This window comes from Solanum lycopersicum, chromosome 3 (genome assembly GCF_036512215.1).
Source record: "Solanum lycopersicum chromosome 3, SLM_r2.1".
In the NCBI taxonomy this organism is placed as follows: Eukaryota; Viridiplantae; Streptophyta; class Magnoliopsida; order Solanales; family Solanaceae; genus Solanum; species Solanum lycopersicum.
The window spans coordinates 66,642,557-66,657,503 of NC_090802.1; the positions used below are offsets into that span (position 1 = coordinate 66,642,557).

Sequence of the window (14,947 nt, forward strand, 5' to 3'; positions counted from 1 at the left end):
ATTGTATGTATAGTACTTTAATGTTTGAGGAGTCAACCCAATATAATATAGTAATGTATACGATTTCAAAAGATAACGTCCTTTCACACAATTATATGCACTTATCAGCAGATTTATCTTTTTACAATTTTCAACGCCAAAAACTCGATGGAGTTATTCACGTACTCTTCTATTTTTATACGACGACAGTTGACTGGGCACTGACTCTAAAAAAAAAATTGATAAATACTTTTGACAAATATCAAAAGTTTCTTAGAACATGTAGTATTAAGTATTTCATAACATTTTCATGGCTAATAACATTAGGTTATAAAAATGAGAAGACTAAAGTTAACAAAATTTTCAAATATTTTACAATTATGTCTTTCTTTTCAAAGCAAATTATAATTGAAGTATTATTTAAAATAAACAAACGTATTTGCTTATCTTCTAATTAATTAGCATAATAATAATAATAAAAATGAAGTAGTGTGATCAAATTTGATTAGGAAATTTTATAGGATGTTGACACCTCGTAGAACAAACATTACATCCACTGTGGAAAACATAGGAATTTTTTTCCAAATTTGATGATAATTTTCCATGAATTTTTATTCTTTGTAAAGCTACCAAACATAATTTCTTTCTTCTTTTAAACTTCTTATGGAGAAGGAAAATGAAAATTAAAAAAAAAAAGTTCTTCTCGACCAAACACTACGATCCAATTAATAATAAAAACTTTGATTCATTGACTGACATATATTCTTAATTAAGATATGAAAAGGAATAATTAACAAATGTAGAAATCAGAGATTTACGTTGAGAAAAAAAGAAAAAAAAAAGACTAGAAATTAAAAAAATTCCCAATATAAACAATGGTCCCCTTAGTATCTGCAAATAGGTTGGGTCTAAATTAACTTTTCAATTCAGTATTTTGACCATCAGAGATTAGGAAAATTATTTACTTCTTCCATTTTCATATTATTTGACAATATTACTAAAAATATCTGTCCTAGATTATTTGTCAATTTATAAAATTAAGAAAGAATTATTTTTTATTTATGTTATCTTTAAATTAATTATTTTTAAAAGCATATATGTGATACATTTTTTCTTTAAATTTATCATAGATCAATATGTAAGTAAAAACAAATTGCCGAAAGACATGAAATTAATTAACTACTTATAATATTGATATCGTAAATATTTATTGATACAATATAATACAATACAAAGACTAGTACTCCACAGGAGGGAACAAGAAAACTGCATAATAATAAATTAACATAAATGTAACTAAAGTTCTCAATTTAACTATGCAAATTTAAATTATAGCTACACAATTATAATAATCATAAAAACTCCCTTTAGAATATAAAAAGCTTACCATCTTCTTCTTTGGCCATTTTCATCACAAAAGTCATCAACATGTCTCTTATGAATCCCAAGTTCTAGGGTTCATCATAAATTGGTTGCATGAAAGTGCTGACCATGACGATGATGTTGATGATGACGATGATGATGATGACGACATGTGTAAGGATTTCATTAGCTCAACTTTATTGACGACTCTATGCAAATTATTATGTGGATTCATAATATAACTAGTACATGGGAGAGTACTCTTGACCACCATGGTGTCACTATGTTGTGACACAATTGGAGTTGATTCTAGAATGCCATCTTCATTCTCCTTTATCATTTCAGAAAGCTTAGGCAGTGTCTGTTGAAGATATAATTAAATAATTAGAAGCGTTTGAATATTATAAGATAATCACAATTGACATAGTATCAGGGCAAGACTGGACATGTTAAAAACATAATCTAGTAAAAGTATGCTCTCTAATAGCTTAAACTTTTAGATGGATAGTATACGTACCATCATCAGATCTTGATGATTTTTGATAGCCGCGTTTGTTGAATCCATGAAATTCTCCCCATTAGTGCAATTCAATGAAATGTTGGAGGTGACCATGGAATTAATGGAGTTGTCTTGTTTAATAACACTAGGGTTATATTCAAGATCATGTTGAAGATGATTAGGATAATTGAAATTAAACCATGTAGGATCATTTGAAATTGAGTCAAATGACAAATTAGGAAGGGAATTAGGCATGATCACATGATTAGTTAAATTCAAATCCCCATTATGATTAATGTTGTTCATTTGGTCAAGAATTAGGGGAGAACTTATACTTGACATGAAACTATTAGTACTAGGAACATTGGGATTGAATGAGTAGAAATTATCAAAAGAGGGATTAGGGATTGGATTAGTGATGAGATTGTTATAAGTAGGAATGATGATGGAGTTATCAGGGAGGATTCCATGAGAAAGATGGAGCTTCTTCTTGATACTCGAATTCCAAAAATTCTTTACTTCATTGTCTGTTCTTCCAGGTAAATGCTTCGCTATTTGCGCCCATCTGTAAAAACAAAACAAAATGTCTCTTTTGCATGAAAATAATACCGGAATGGTTCTCTTCATCAAAAAATATTCTTTTAAAAGATATTCTTTAACCAAAAATTTTTTTATCGAAAAATTACACTGTATATATTATTTACCTGTTACCAAGAATTCCATGGAGCTCAATGATAAGTGCTGCTTCTTGAGGGGAGAAACTCCCACGTTTCAAATCTGGTCTTAGATAATTTATCCACCTCAATCTACAACTTTTCCCACATCTTTGAAGCCCTATGTCATAGAAACGAATTCAAGATATAAATTTAATATAAAAAATTCGATTAAAAAGAAAAGAAAAGAGAAGAAAGAATAAAAATCTTTGATTGTTTGTTCCGCATGGGCATATATTCACTAACTATACTAATGGTGGAAAAAATGAGGTGAACTCAAGATATAAACTTGATGAATTCAATCATTAAAATTAAATAATGAAACTAATTCTAGATCGAGATGTATAGAAATTTCGTAGTGGTTCTCTAAAAAAACGACTCGATAATAGCTATACTAATTATCTTACGATATAATTAGACTATCCCGGTCAATCTTTGCATCATGACGTTGATTTATTCAACGTTATGATACAAAGAAACCCAAAAAAAAAAAAAGAAAAAAAGAAGAGAATAAAACCTGCAAGCTTAGGAACAGAGCTCCAACAAGCATGACCATAAGTAGTAATGTAATTAATAAGTTTTTCATCTTCTTCAGGAGACCATAAACCTCTCTTCACTTTTTGTTTGTTACAACATGTATGATGCCCCATTTTTTTTTTTATAAAAATATACAAATTAATTACTACTGTAACACTAACAGATTCTACAAATAGACCTCAAATATTGAGTTTGTGTGGAAAGAGAAGTGGAGGGACTCAATGTCTTATATAATAGATGCTCATGAGAATTGATGAGTACTACAGTACAATAATTTTTTGGATACTAGTAACATCGATAGCGTAAAGAATTTTTTATATTATCGATGTTATAATGGTAATTACAGATTCGACAAATATATAATTAAGTTATTTTGAGTTGTACTTATATTAAAAATTCACTTATAGTATTTTCTTTATTTTAATTTGTTTATCTGATTTGACTTGATACGAAGTTTAAAAAAATAAAAAGAAATTTTTTAATGTTATAATTTTAAATTAAGAATATGTAAAATATTTTAAAACTTTCTTTTAATTTTTTGGCGCTAAGCATTTTGCGGGTAAACTTAAAATTAAGAGTTATTAAAAAAAAAAAGAAGAAAAAAAACACTCTTTTTGAAACATATTGAAATGGACAAAGTAATATATACTTACGATATAATGAACTTTTTAGATCATCATTATTCATTAGGGGTGGAGTTATAATGATAATTGTGGAATATGATAAATTTGATTTCTTTAACTCAAATTTTGTAATTATATTAAAATATCATACAATTCAAAACCCGTAACTAAAACGAAAAAAGAAAGTATATAATTCACAATTCATAAACTAAAAAACTTACTTATACCCTGTTTAACTTTGTTATAACAAGTTATCGATCATCTAGTTCAGATTAAAAATAAATATTATTATATAAAATAATTAATAATTACTTTTAAGTAACTTAGGATCCCTTTTTGGGACATAATTTGAAATTATGAGTTGAAATTAAAATTATGCTAAAATGTGTAATTTAAATTTTTTAAGTTATATTTTTTCTCCCAAAATAAAAGAGAAAACTATCATGTTCCCTAACTTTTATGTAAAATCTTATCATATGAGAAAATTATAATTCATAAATATGGTATAAAAAAATTTTCCGTACCGATCATAATTAATTTTTTTATAAAATTTAGAATGATAAATCTTCTTTAATCAAAATACAAAATTTATAATTTAAATTATATATTTTAATAAAAAATAAAATTATAATATCAAACTTCAATTTTTATTTAAAATTATAATTTCAAATCACATTTTCTTACTTTTAAATATTTTCTTAGCATAATATATACAACGCGATATTGTATGGGGGCTTGGCAAGAAGCACCAATCATCCATGCAGAAATAGTAGGTCCCACGTGGTTTTACAATATTTTGACAGCTGTTTATTTTATTTTTTAATTTTTATACTAATATTCAAAATTTATTTAAATTCTTTATTAAATTTAAATTTACGTCTAAAAATTTGATGGCTTGCTATTTTTATTTTATGTTCAAAAATTAACTATGCTTGGATTTGCTTCGTTGTAACACCGGGAGCCCCTCAATTTCACATTTGTCTTCACAAAACTAACTAACCTATCTTTTTTTTTTCTTTATTTTAAATGCCTGATATTATATTTAAGCTTTATGTAATTTAAATAGCATTGTATAAGGTTTATTTAAAGTAAAAGTATTCTTTTTATATTTAGAGAATAGATTTCGAGATCTTTGATTTAAGATGAAGTTAAAAAATTTATTCATTATATTTCATTACAATTTGTATTGATATAAAACTAATCAATCGCATGAGCAATTATTTTAATTAATATTTGAAATATTGTTTGACGAATATATTTTTCCCAAATTTAAATTAAAAAATTATGAAAAAAACACGTATATATGTTTCTAATATTTGTGAGTTATGTAGTTCCATACTTATTTTGAGGCTCATGATAAATAATATATATATATATGTTCACTAAAGAAAAATTATATAAATTCAGATGCTATACACATTTTTAATTTTGATATACGATAAGGCAAAAGTTTTAGAGATAATGATAAAAAAGACAATATCATATGCATTTTTGAGCCCTTTGGATAAAAATCAGAGATTTGTATTTAAATGCTAAAATACAAATACATCATAAACTTGAATCTTGATATATAAATTTTCTCTCTTCATACTATAGTTGTTGAATCAAATGATTCTCTCTTTAACAATAACATTATAAGAGTTAATTTAACTTTGTGATTAATTTGTCATAGATACTTGATTTATAGCACTTGCTCTCGTCATACTTTAATTGTTAAAATTATTCTTTCTATAATAATAACATTTTAAAAATTAATTCCACTTGTGATTACGTCCTTTATATGATTTTTATATAAAATCTTGTATTCCACGAAATATGTATGTACATCGTATGAATGGAGGATCACTAGACATACAACTTTCTTATGAAGGGAATATGCTTTTTTTTTCTTATTTATTCCATATTTATATTAAAGTTTAATCAAATTAATCTCTCATCAAAAGTTCAAACCGTGTGAAATGATCGCAACTATTTAACTACTTATTTATGTTAGGACATGAAAATGTAGTCATAACCATTATTATGTCGCACATTATGTCAACTATGTTTTTCTAATTAATTATTAATCTGGGTCTCATGAAGTGAATGGTAATTAATTGAGAACAATGGAAGAATCATGATACATATGAATATGATTGATATGCAACAAAGCAAAAGTTCATGAATAATAGTAATAGTACATATAATTAACATATCTAAATAAAAATAAACAGATGGTCCATGAGTGAGTGTGTTCTTACATATTTAGCCAGGTGAAGAGGATGCAGTGTCGGTAAAAGTACCTAAACGATAGTAGGCCTCATTGATTTTATGATACCAATACGCAATAATAACATATCTAGTAAATTTTACAAGTGTAGTATCGATGGATAGTATGTGCAACGTTATTCCTAACTTATAAAGGTAAAAACACTATTCTCGATAAACTCTCAATTTAAATAAAACATACTAGAAGGATAATGGAAAAGAATAATAATAGTCACATGATATTATTCGAAGCAAAGGAAACAACAAGGCAAATAATAAGTAATAGGATAATTTAAATAACGAAAAAGGGTATAATATGTACTTAAACTATTGAAAATGATAAAAAAAAAAAAATTATTCTTCGTCCACCTATATATTGACTTCCAAAATTCTTGTTATGCATCTTTTTGTCCAATAATTGACCACTTTATAACGAATTATCTAAATAATTTAAATAGTTTTTCTTAAATACGTGACGGCCATCTATTGCTTACAATTTAATTACTTAAGTTAATTTACGAATCTACTCATTACCCGACCCAAATTACGAATCTAATTGATATACACATACAATTCACTTCTCTCCCATTTTTTGTCCTCTCTCGCTCGCCTCTCACCTCTCTCTCCCAATTGTCTTGCTTGTCACATATACAAATACATATGTATAATATACAATAATCTAACCAATATACATATAAATTCACCTCTCTCCCACTTTTTGCCTTCTCTCGCTCGCCTCTCTCTTCCTTCTCTCAATCCCGCTCGTCTTTCTCCTCCCGCTCCTAATCTCGCTTGCCATATATACAAATACATATGTATAATATATAATTATCTAACTGATACACATATACAATTCACATCTCTTCCACTTTTTGCCTCTCTTTCGCCTCTCTCCTCCTTATAACATGTAGTTACGAATTATAATAATCAAACTATAGTTATGAAGAGTAATTAGAATATTTTTGAGTGGCTATATATGAATGTTTTATTCAAACAATAATCCGCTACAAAAGTGGTCAATATTGGACCCGAAGGTAGATGACAGGGTATTTCAGAGGCAATAGGTGGATGACAAAGGTATTTGAAAGCCATACATGAATAAAGGATAGTTTTGTAGCATTTTCAATAATTATAAGAGAAACTAGACAGCACACAATTACCTACTAACCTTCTAATCTAATTTTTGACCTTCATACCCTCCTATCTAGGATCGTGTCCTCAATACATGGTATGTATTTATAATATGTAGCTACACACAAACAACATAACAATTATCAGTTTGCCGCGCTGCTATAAATTTTAGTAAATTCGGACTAACTTTCTATTAGAATTTTGACTATAAAAAATCATTTTAAAAAATACGTAATAATAAGGGATACTAATTTGTAACCTAGGTAGCTTAAAAATAAGTTAGGCAACTAAACATGTTACAAGTAGTTGAAATTTTAACTTTTTCTTTGAACAAGTGGATTATTAAAAAAAATTAAAAGGAAGCAAATAGTTATGATTAGACATTATATAGTTTGGTTAAATTTAGTGGTAAGTAAGTTTTCAAGAGTACCAAAAATGTTCATCGATTGCTTACTAGTTACTACAGTAACAAGTTAGTCGTGACACTACGTATTCCAACTTATTTGTCTCTCTTCATTCGATTCAGTCCTTTATTGACTTCGATAACATTATATTAGGTATGTCGGCATGTAAAGATATTAAATGAATGAGTTAAATTAAATTTGAAAAATTAAAATAAAATTTACTCAATAAATGATCAAATTATTAATAATACTCAAAAGTTATTTAATCTGAAATTAATAAACTAAATTACAAGTCATAATTTAACATATTTAATTTTTATTATTTTATTTATTATTTTATAATATTCTAATCCCTTAAATGGTTATATGTTTTTATCAAAAAAAATATTTTGACTAGATTTCTCAAGAATCAATTCGAATTCAATTCTCAACAGATTGAAATTAGTTGAACTCGTAAATAAAAAAATCAGTTGAGCTGATCGAACGTATTGAATTTAATTTCATCACTCCTACTATTCATTGCATATATATATATATATATATATATATATATATATATATATACATAATTAATGCGTACATAGATTGTTTCAACTATATGATCATACTTACGTAGATTAAAATAACATTGGATGAATACATTTTTTTTATTTTAAAATTATTATAAGTCATGTGTTTGAATCGTTAGGCATAGAAAAACTCTTATATTATCAAGAACTTTAAAATCACTTTAATGAGATCTATGGAACACGAATTCGATTTTATAGGTTGAATGATACTCTAATTAATTAATAACATTATAGTAATTTAGTTATTTTATTTTTGTGTTGCAGTATCATTCACGTAGAACTGAAACTTGCTGAAGTGACTGTTGGTGATTGCAACAGTGAACTCGATTCAGAGCAAAGAGAATGGACGAAAGATGAGGGACAAAGTCTGATTATCTCTCATCTTTAGGACATTTTTATCCTCTTTCCTATTTCAAATCATCTCAGCCTTTGATCACAACTAGTATTATATTTCATCATGAGAATCATCACAGTTGTCCAAGGAATATTCCAGATATATTCCATTATATATGTAAATATTGTTTTTATTTATTTACAATTAGTTAGTTAGAGAAAAACAAATAAGAGAAGGACAGCTGGTAGTATAGTAACAAATTTTTATTCCTTTTGCTCTGTATAAATGCACATGTACAGATTCAATGAAAAGGAACAGAAAATTTTCCTCAATTGCTTTCTTTCTTTTCAATATGGTATCAGAGCAATAAGATCTTCATCACGACCCTCTTTCTTTTTCTTTTTTTTTCTTGACCTCATCCTCTCATGGCTGGTGATACTGCCACATCTCAAGTTGGAGAGGCTGGAGGTTCAACTCCAGTAAGTTCAACTATTCAGATCAACCAAGGAAATGATGCCTCTAATCCTTTTTATCTTCACCCATCCGATTCACCTGGAATGGTGCTTGTCAACTCAATCTTCGATGGGAAGAGCTACGGTGGCTGGCGCAGAGCAGTCTTCATAGCTCTTTCTGCCAAGAACAAACTCAGCTTCATTGATGGAAGTCTTAGTGAACCTGCTGTTTCTTCACCAACCTATAAGGCATGGAATCGATGCAATGATATGGTGATTTCATGGTTACTCAACTCCCTTTCTAAGGATATAGCAGAAAGTGTCTTATATTCAAAAACTGCTAAGGACATTTGGAAAGAACTTGAAGATAGGTTTGGGCAGTGCAATGGTGCAAAATTATTTCAGCTCCAAAAAGAGTTAAGTGATTTGGTACAAGGAAACTCAGATGTGGCTGGTTATTATACCAAGGTGAAAAGGATTTGGGATGAGTTGGATAGTCTTGACACTTGTGCTCATTGCACTTGTGCCCGTTCTTGTGGAGGTAAGAATAGGACTCTTAAATCTCATCAAGACGGCAGGCTCATTCAGTTCCTTATGGGACTGAATGATGCATATTCTAGTGTTAGAAGCAATATCTTGATGATATCACCCTTGCCAAGTGTCAATCAAGCTTATTCATTGTTGATCCAAGATGAGAAGCAGAGAGAAATTCACACTTTTCAACATCCAATTGAGTCAGCTTTCATGGCTGCAAGACAACAATATGGGGTTCAAAAATTCAACACATTAGAGAAGAAAGGAAATTTTGAAGAATCAAAGAACAACTTATTCTGCACTTATTGTAAAAAGACAAGGCACACGGCACAGAACTGCTATAGGTTGATCGGATTCCCAGCAGATTTCAAATTTACCAAAGGAAAGAAATCTCAAACACAGAGTAATGCAGTATACACAGGTACTGATGCAGGAAATTCTTCAATTGCTCTTCCTGAGAAAGAATTCACACGGGAACAATATCAGCATATGTGTCGTATGCATCAAGATTTTCAACACCTCAAGTTAGGCACTCAAGGTGAATCAAACTCTGAGGTTCATATATCTGCTAACTGTGCTAGTATAGCTCAAACTCTTTCTACTTCTATGCATTCTTCTAAATCTATCATCTGGATTTTAGATTCAGGAGCATCCGAGCATATGACCCATGATTCCAAGCTTTTATTCAATATTCACCCTCTACTCACTCCTATTTTTGTTAATCTTCCTAATTCAGAAAGAATTAAAGTCACTCAAGCTGGAAGTGTCAACATTTTACCCAATTTTACTGTTGTAGATGTTCTCTTTGTTCCTAGTTTTAGGTGCAATCTTCTTTCAGTTCACAAAATATGCTCTAGAGCTAATTCATCTCTTCTTTTTACTTCCTTTGGAACTGTTTTGCAGGCCCCTTCAATGAAGAGGCCAATATTACTTGGGGAGGCTAAGCAGGGGATCTATCTTCTTCACACTATCAAGCCTACTACTAGTTGCAATCCTCTAGATGTACCTAGTATTTCTAATTCAGTTTTTACTCTTTGTAATGAAAGCAGAAATCTATCTAGTTCAGTTTCTTTTTCTGCTACTGTTCCTACCGATGTAAGTCTATGGCACAATCGTTTGGGGCATTTGCCTTTAAGTAATATGAAGAATATTTCATCTCTTTCTTATTCTTCTAGTAATTCTATTGATGCTTGTGATATATGTGCCCAGGCCAGACAAGTTAAAATGCCATTTTTCTCAAGTCTTAGATCTACTATTAATGTCTTTGATCTAATTCACAATAGATACTTGGGGGCCATATAAAACACCCACTCTTGAAGGTTTTCGATATTTCCTTACCATTGTTGATGATTTTAGTAGGGCTACTTGGACTTATCTCCTTTCCACTAAATCAAATGCTTTTACAGTCCTAAAACAGTTTCTAGCTATGACTGAACGACAATTTGGTAAACAAGTTAAAACCATCAGATCCGACAATGCCATGGAACTTGGGGGAAGTTTTGAAATCTCAAAATTCTTTTCTTCAAAGGGTATCATTCATCAGACAACTTGTGTATACACCCCACAACAAAATGGAATTGTTGAAAGGAAACACAAACATCTACTTGAGACTTCTAGAGCTCTTTTATATCAATCAAAATTGCCCATTCATTTTTGGGGTGATTGTATCCTCACTGCTACTTTTTTAATCAACAGATTCCCATCTCGCATTCTTCAATTCAAAACTCCTTATGAAATCTTATTTGGTAAGCCTCCTTCTTATCATTCTCTTAGGACATTTGGTTGTTTAACCTATGCTTGTACTATCACTCAATGAGAGACAAGTTTGATCCTAGGTCTATACCAAGTGTTTTCTTAGGTTATCCTTTTGGAAAGAAGGGTTACAGGCTTTTGAATCTTCAGACTATGAAGGTTTTTATTTCTCGACATGTTCGATTCCATGAATCTATTTTTCCTTTTTCCTCAACTTCAAGTCATAAGCATCTATTTCCTGTTCCGGATCCTCATTCTCTTTCTTATCCTGATCATGATCCTTTTGATATTTCTACTTCAGATTTAATTCCTCTCGAATCATCACATTCATCTTCTCCTCTACATGCCGACATTTCTTCTTCTTCTACAACTCCTTCACCCCCTCTCCCTATTACTAGGAAGTCTAATAGAGTCAAACAACCTCCTTCTTATCTTGCTGATTACTTATGTAATTCTGTTCTTGTCACATCTCAACTTACTGAATCATGTTTTTCAGTTTCTCTTGACCCTACTATTTTACCTTTCTCTGCTCTATCTTCTACAAATCAATCTCTCCTTAATTCTACTTCATACATTTCTGAGCCTACCTCCTATTCTCAAGCTGTTCTTCATCCTGGTTGGCAAGCTGCTATGGCCAAGGAGTTTGATGCACTTGAGGCCAACAAAACTTGGGAAGTTGTTCTCTTGCCTCCTGGGAAGAAGGCTCTCCCTTGCAAATGGGTTTATCGGGTGAAGTATAAATCAGATGGTTCTTTAGAAAGGTTCAAAGCTCGTTTAGTTATACGGGGAGACACTCAACGTGAGGGCATTGATTTTACTGAGACTTTCTCTCCAGTGGTTAAGATGACTACCATTAGATGCTTACTTGCCATTGCAGTAAAAAAGAATTGGAACATTTCTCAGTTAGATGTTAATAACGCTTTTCTACATGGTGATTTACAAGAAAAGGTTTTTATGAAATTCCCTGCTGGTTTATCACCACCCACTCCCAATCATGTATGTCTATTGAAGAAATCCCTTTATGGTTTACGACAAGCCTCTAGGCAATGGTATGCCAGGCTCACAGCAGCTCTTAATTTTAAAGGTTACACTTGTTCTCTAAATGATTATTCATTGTTTTTTAGACAACTCTCCGGCAAAGTAACCATTGTGGCTGTTTATGTTGATGATATTTTAATTACTGGGGATGATATTACTGAACAATCGTCTTTGAAAGATTTTCTTCACTCGGAATTTCAGATTAAAGACCTTGGTCAGGCTAATTTTTTCTTAGGCATGGAATTATTGAGAGAACCACATGGTTTAGTTATAACTCAGAGGAAATTTACCTTGGACATGTTGTCTGAATTTGATTGTCTTCATCTCAAGCCTGTCTCTTCTCCTCTAAATCCTGCTCACAAGCTACTTCCAGATGAAGGAGAGCCTTTACCCGACCCTACTTTCTATCGCCGACTATTGGGAAAGCTTAATTTTTTAACCCATACACGATCGGATTTGTCTTTTGCTGTTCAGACTCTCAGTCAATACATGCAGTGTCCTCGTCAACCTCATTTAACTGCTGCTTATCACTGTCTTCGGTATCTCCTCCGGGATCCTGGATTGGGTTTATTTATGTCTTCCCATGCTTCTTTTCGCCTTCTTGCTTATTGTGATTCTGATTGGGGGAATTGCCCTGTTACTCGTCGCTCCATCAGCGGGTTTTACATCAGTCTAGGGGGTTCTCCGATCTCCTGGAAGTCCAAGAAACAACCTTTAGTATCTCTTTCTTCTGATGAAGCAGAATATCGCTCTATGAGAAGAGTGGTTGCAGAGGTTACCTGGCTGGTTCGGTTGCTTGATGACTTGTCTGTTCCTCCATCTTTACCTGTGGCCATTCACTCTGACAGCCAAGCGGCTATCCACATAACTCGTAATCCAGTTTTCCATGAACGCACAAAGCATGTGGAGTTAGATTGTCACTTCGTTCGCCAACAATTTTTGGCTGGAATCATATCCCTCTCCTATATCCCCTCCAGATCTCAAGTCGCTGATATTTTCACGAAACCTTTGTCTGGTCCTGCTCATCTGAATATCATCGGCAAGTTGGGTGTGGTCTCCACTCCTCCCAACTTGAGGGGGGATGTTGGTGATTGCAACATTGAGTTTCACCATGGAAGTGAACTCGATTCAGAGCAAAGAGAATGGACGAAAGATGAGGGACAAAGTCTGATTATCTCTCATCCTTAGGACATTTTTATCCTCTTTCCTATTTCAAATCATCTCAGCCTTTGATCACAACTAGTATTATATTTCATCATGAGAATCATCACAGTTGTCCAAGGAATATTCCAGATATATTCCATTGTATATGTAAATATTGTTTTTATTTATTTACAATTAGTCAGTTAGAGAAAAACAAATAAGAGAAGGACAGCTGGTAGTATAGTAACAAATTTTTATTCCTTTTGCTTTGTATAAATGCACATGTACAGATTCAATGAAAAGGAACAGAAAATTTTCCTCAATTGCTTTCTTTCTTTTCAATAGTGACGTGTCCTTAGAATTCTTCTAACACAAGTATGATTGCTTCTACTTGAGAAATTCTTTCATGTTGAACTTTTACATCAAATGATTGGACAAAAAATATATTTTATTATTTCTATATTTAAATTTATGTTACATTATCTGATGAGATATATTTAACTTTTATTCAATCTAACAAACAAATTTAGAGTTCACTGAATTGATTTTGTAAAATGAATTATAAGTTACAAGGCATAAATTAAGAATCTTAACTCATGGTTTTTGATTTATTTTGATTATTTTGACTTAAAACTTTTTAAATCCAAATACTATAAAAAAATATGCTTAAATTTCTTAGCTTAAAAATATATATTGAAAACAAGACAATTCAATCTTGATCACATAAGTAAGAGTATAATTTATTTTTATATTATATGAGACATAGATATAGATTATCACTAAAATCCTTATTATTAATTCTATCTTGATCACATAATTTAAGAGTATAATTTCTTTTTTTTTAAATTCTATAATTTTAAATTAAAAATATGTAAATATTATTAAATATTCGTTAATATTATTAATTTTAAAACATGACATGTAAGAAAATGATTGAGAAGTTGTAAAAAAAACATTCGTTCTAGACTAGATTAAAAAGTAAAACAACCCATAAATTAAAACAAAAGGAAAAAAAAAGTTATCATATAAATTAGTTAAAAAGTTAAAAACTCCTTCAACTAATTACGTACCTCTTCTGAATTTCATATATGCATATATGACACGTCACAAATATTATTTCAACATTCTAGTTGTGTTTGGTACAAATTATTTCCCAGAGAGAACTTTTTTTCTCTCTGTAAAATAGGTAAATTTCATATTTATTTTTTAGTTTGATATTTAACTAAAGTAAATTATTTTAGATATATTTATATATAATTTTGATTAATCTATTTGATTTTTTAATCATCATGTAAAATAGAAATGGGGCGGAGGGAAATATTCAGATCTTGCATCATCGTTAATTAATATATACACCATCTGTCTTCTTTTAGTGGTTATGATTTTTTTAGAGTCAAATGATAAAAAGTTTGATTAACATTTTATAATGTACTTTTTTCATCTGAATATTAAATTTTTGTTTCAAAAATTGAATCAATATTATTTAATTTAATCAAATTAACTTTTAAATAAGGGAACTTTCACATATAGTCTCACTCAAAAATAGCTGAATTATGCTTCATAGCTATACTCTACTAATTAGGAGTCGTAGCTACATGTTGTAAGGAGGAGAGTGGCGAGCGAGATCGGG

General features: G+C 30.2%; 1 protein-coding gene across 1 annotated transcript; it reads right to left on the reverse strand.

The window, feature by feature from the left end:
- Positions 1 to 1,177: 1,177 nt before the first annotated feature.
- LOC101255286 (transcription factor MYB26-like) lies at positions 1,178 to 3,341 on the reverse strand. The gene is made up of 4 exons (XM_010320193.4): positions 3,071 to 3,341; positions 2,545 to 2,674; positions 1,859 to 2,405; positions 1,178 to 1,702 (listed from the first exon to the last, which is right to left on the reverse strand). Exons 1-4 carry the CDS (start codon positions 3,201 to 3,203, stop codon positions 1,415 to 1,417), a joined length of 1,098 nt encoding a protein of 365 aa, XP_010318495.2. The 5' UTR covers positions 3,204 to 3,341; the 3' UTR covers positions 1,178 to 1,414.
- Between the last annotated feature and the right edge of the window lie 11,606 nt (positions 3,342 to 14,947).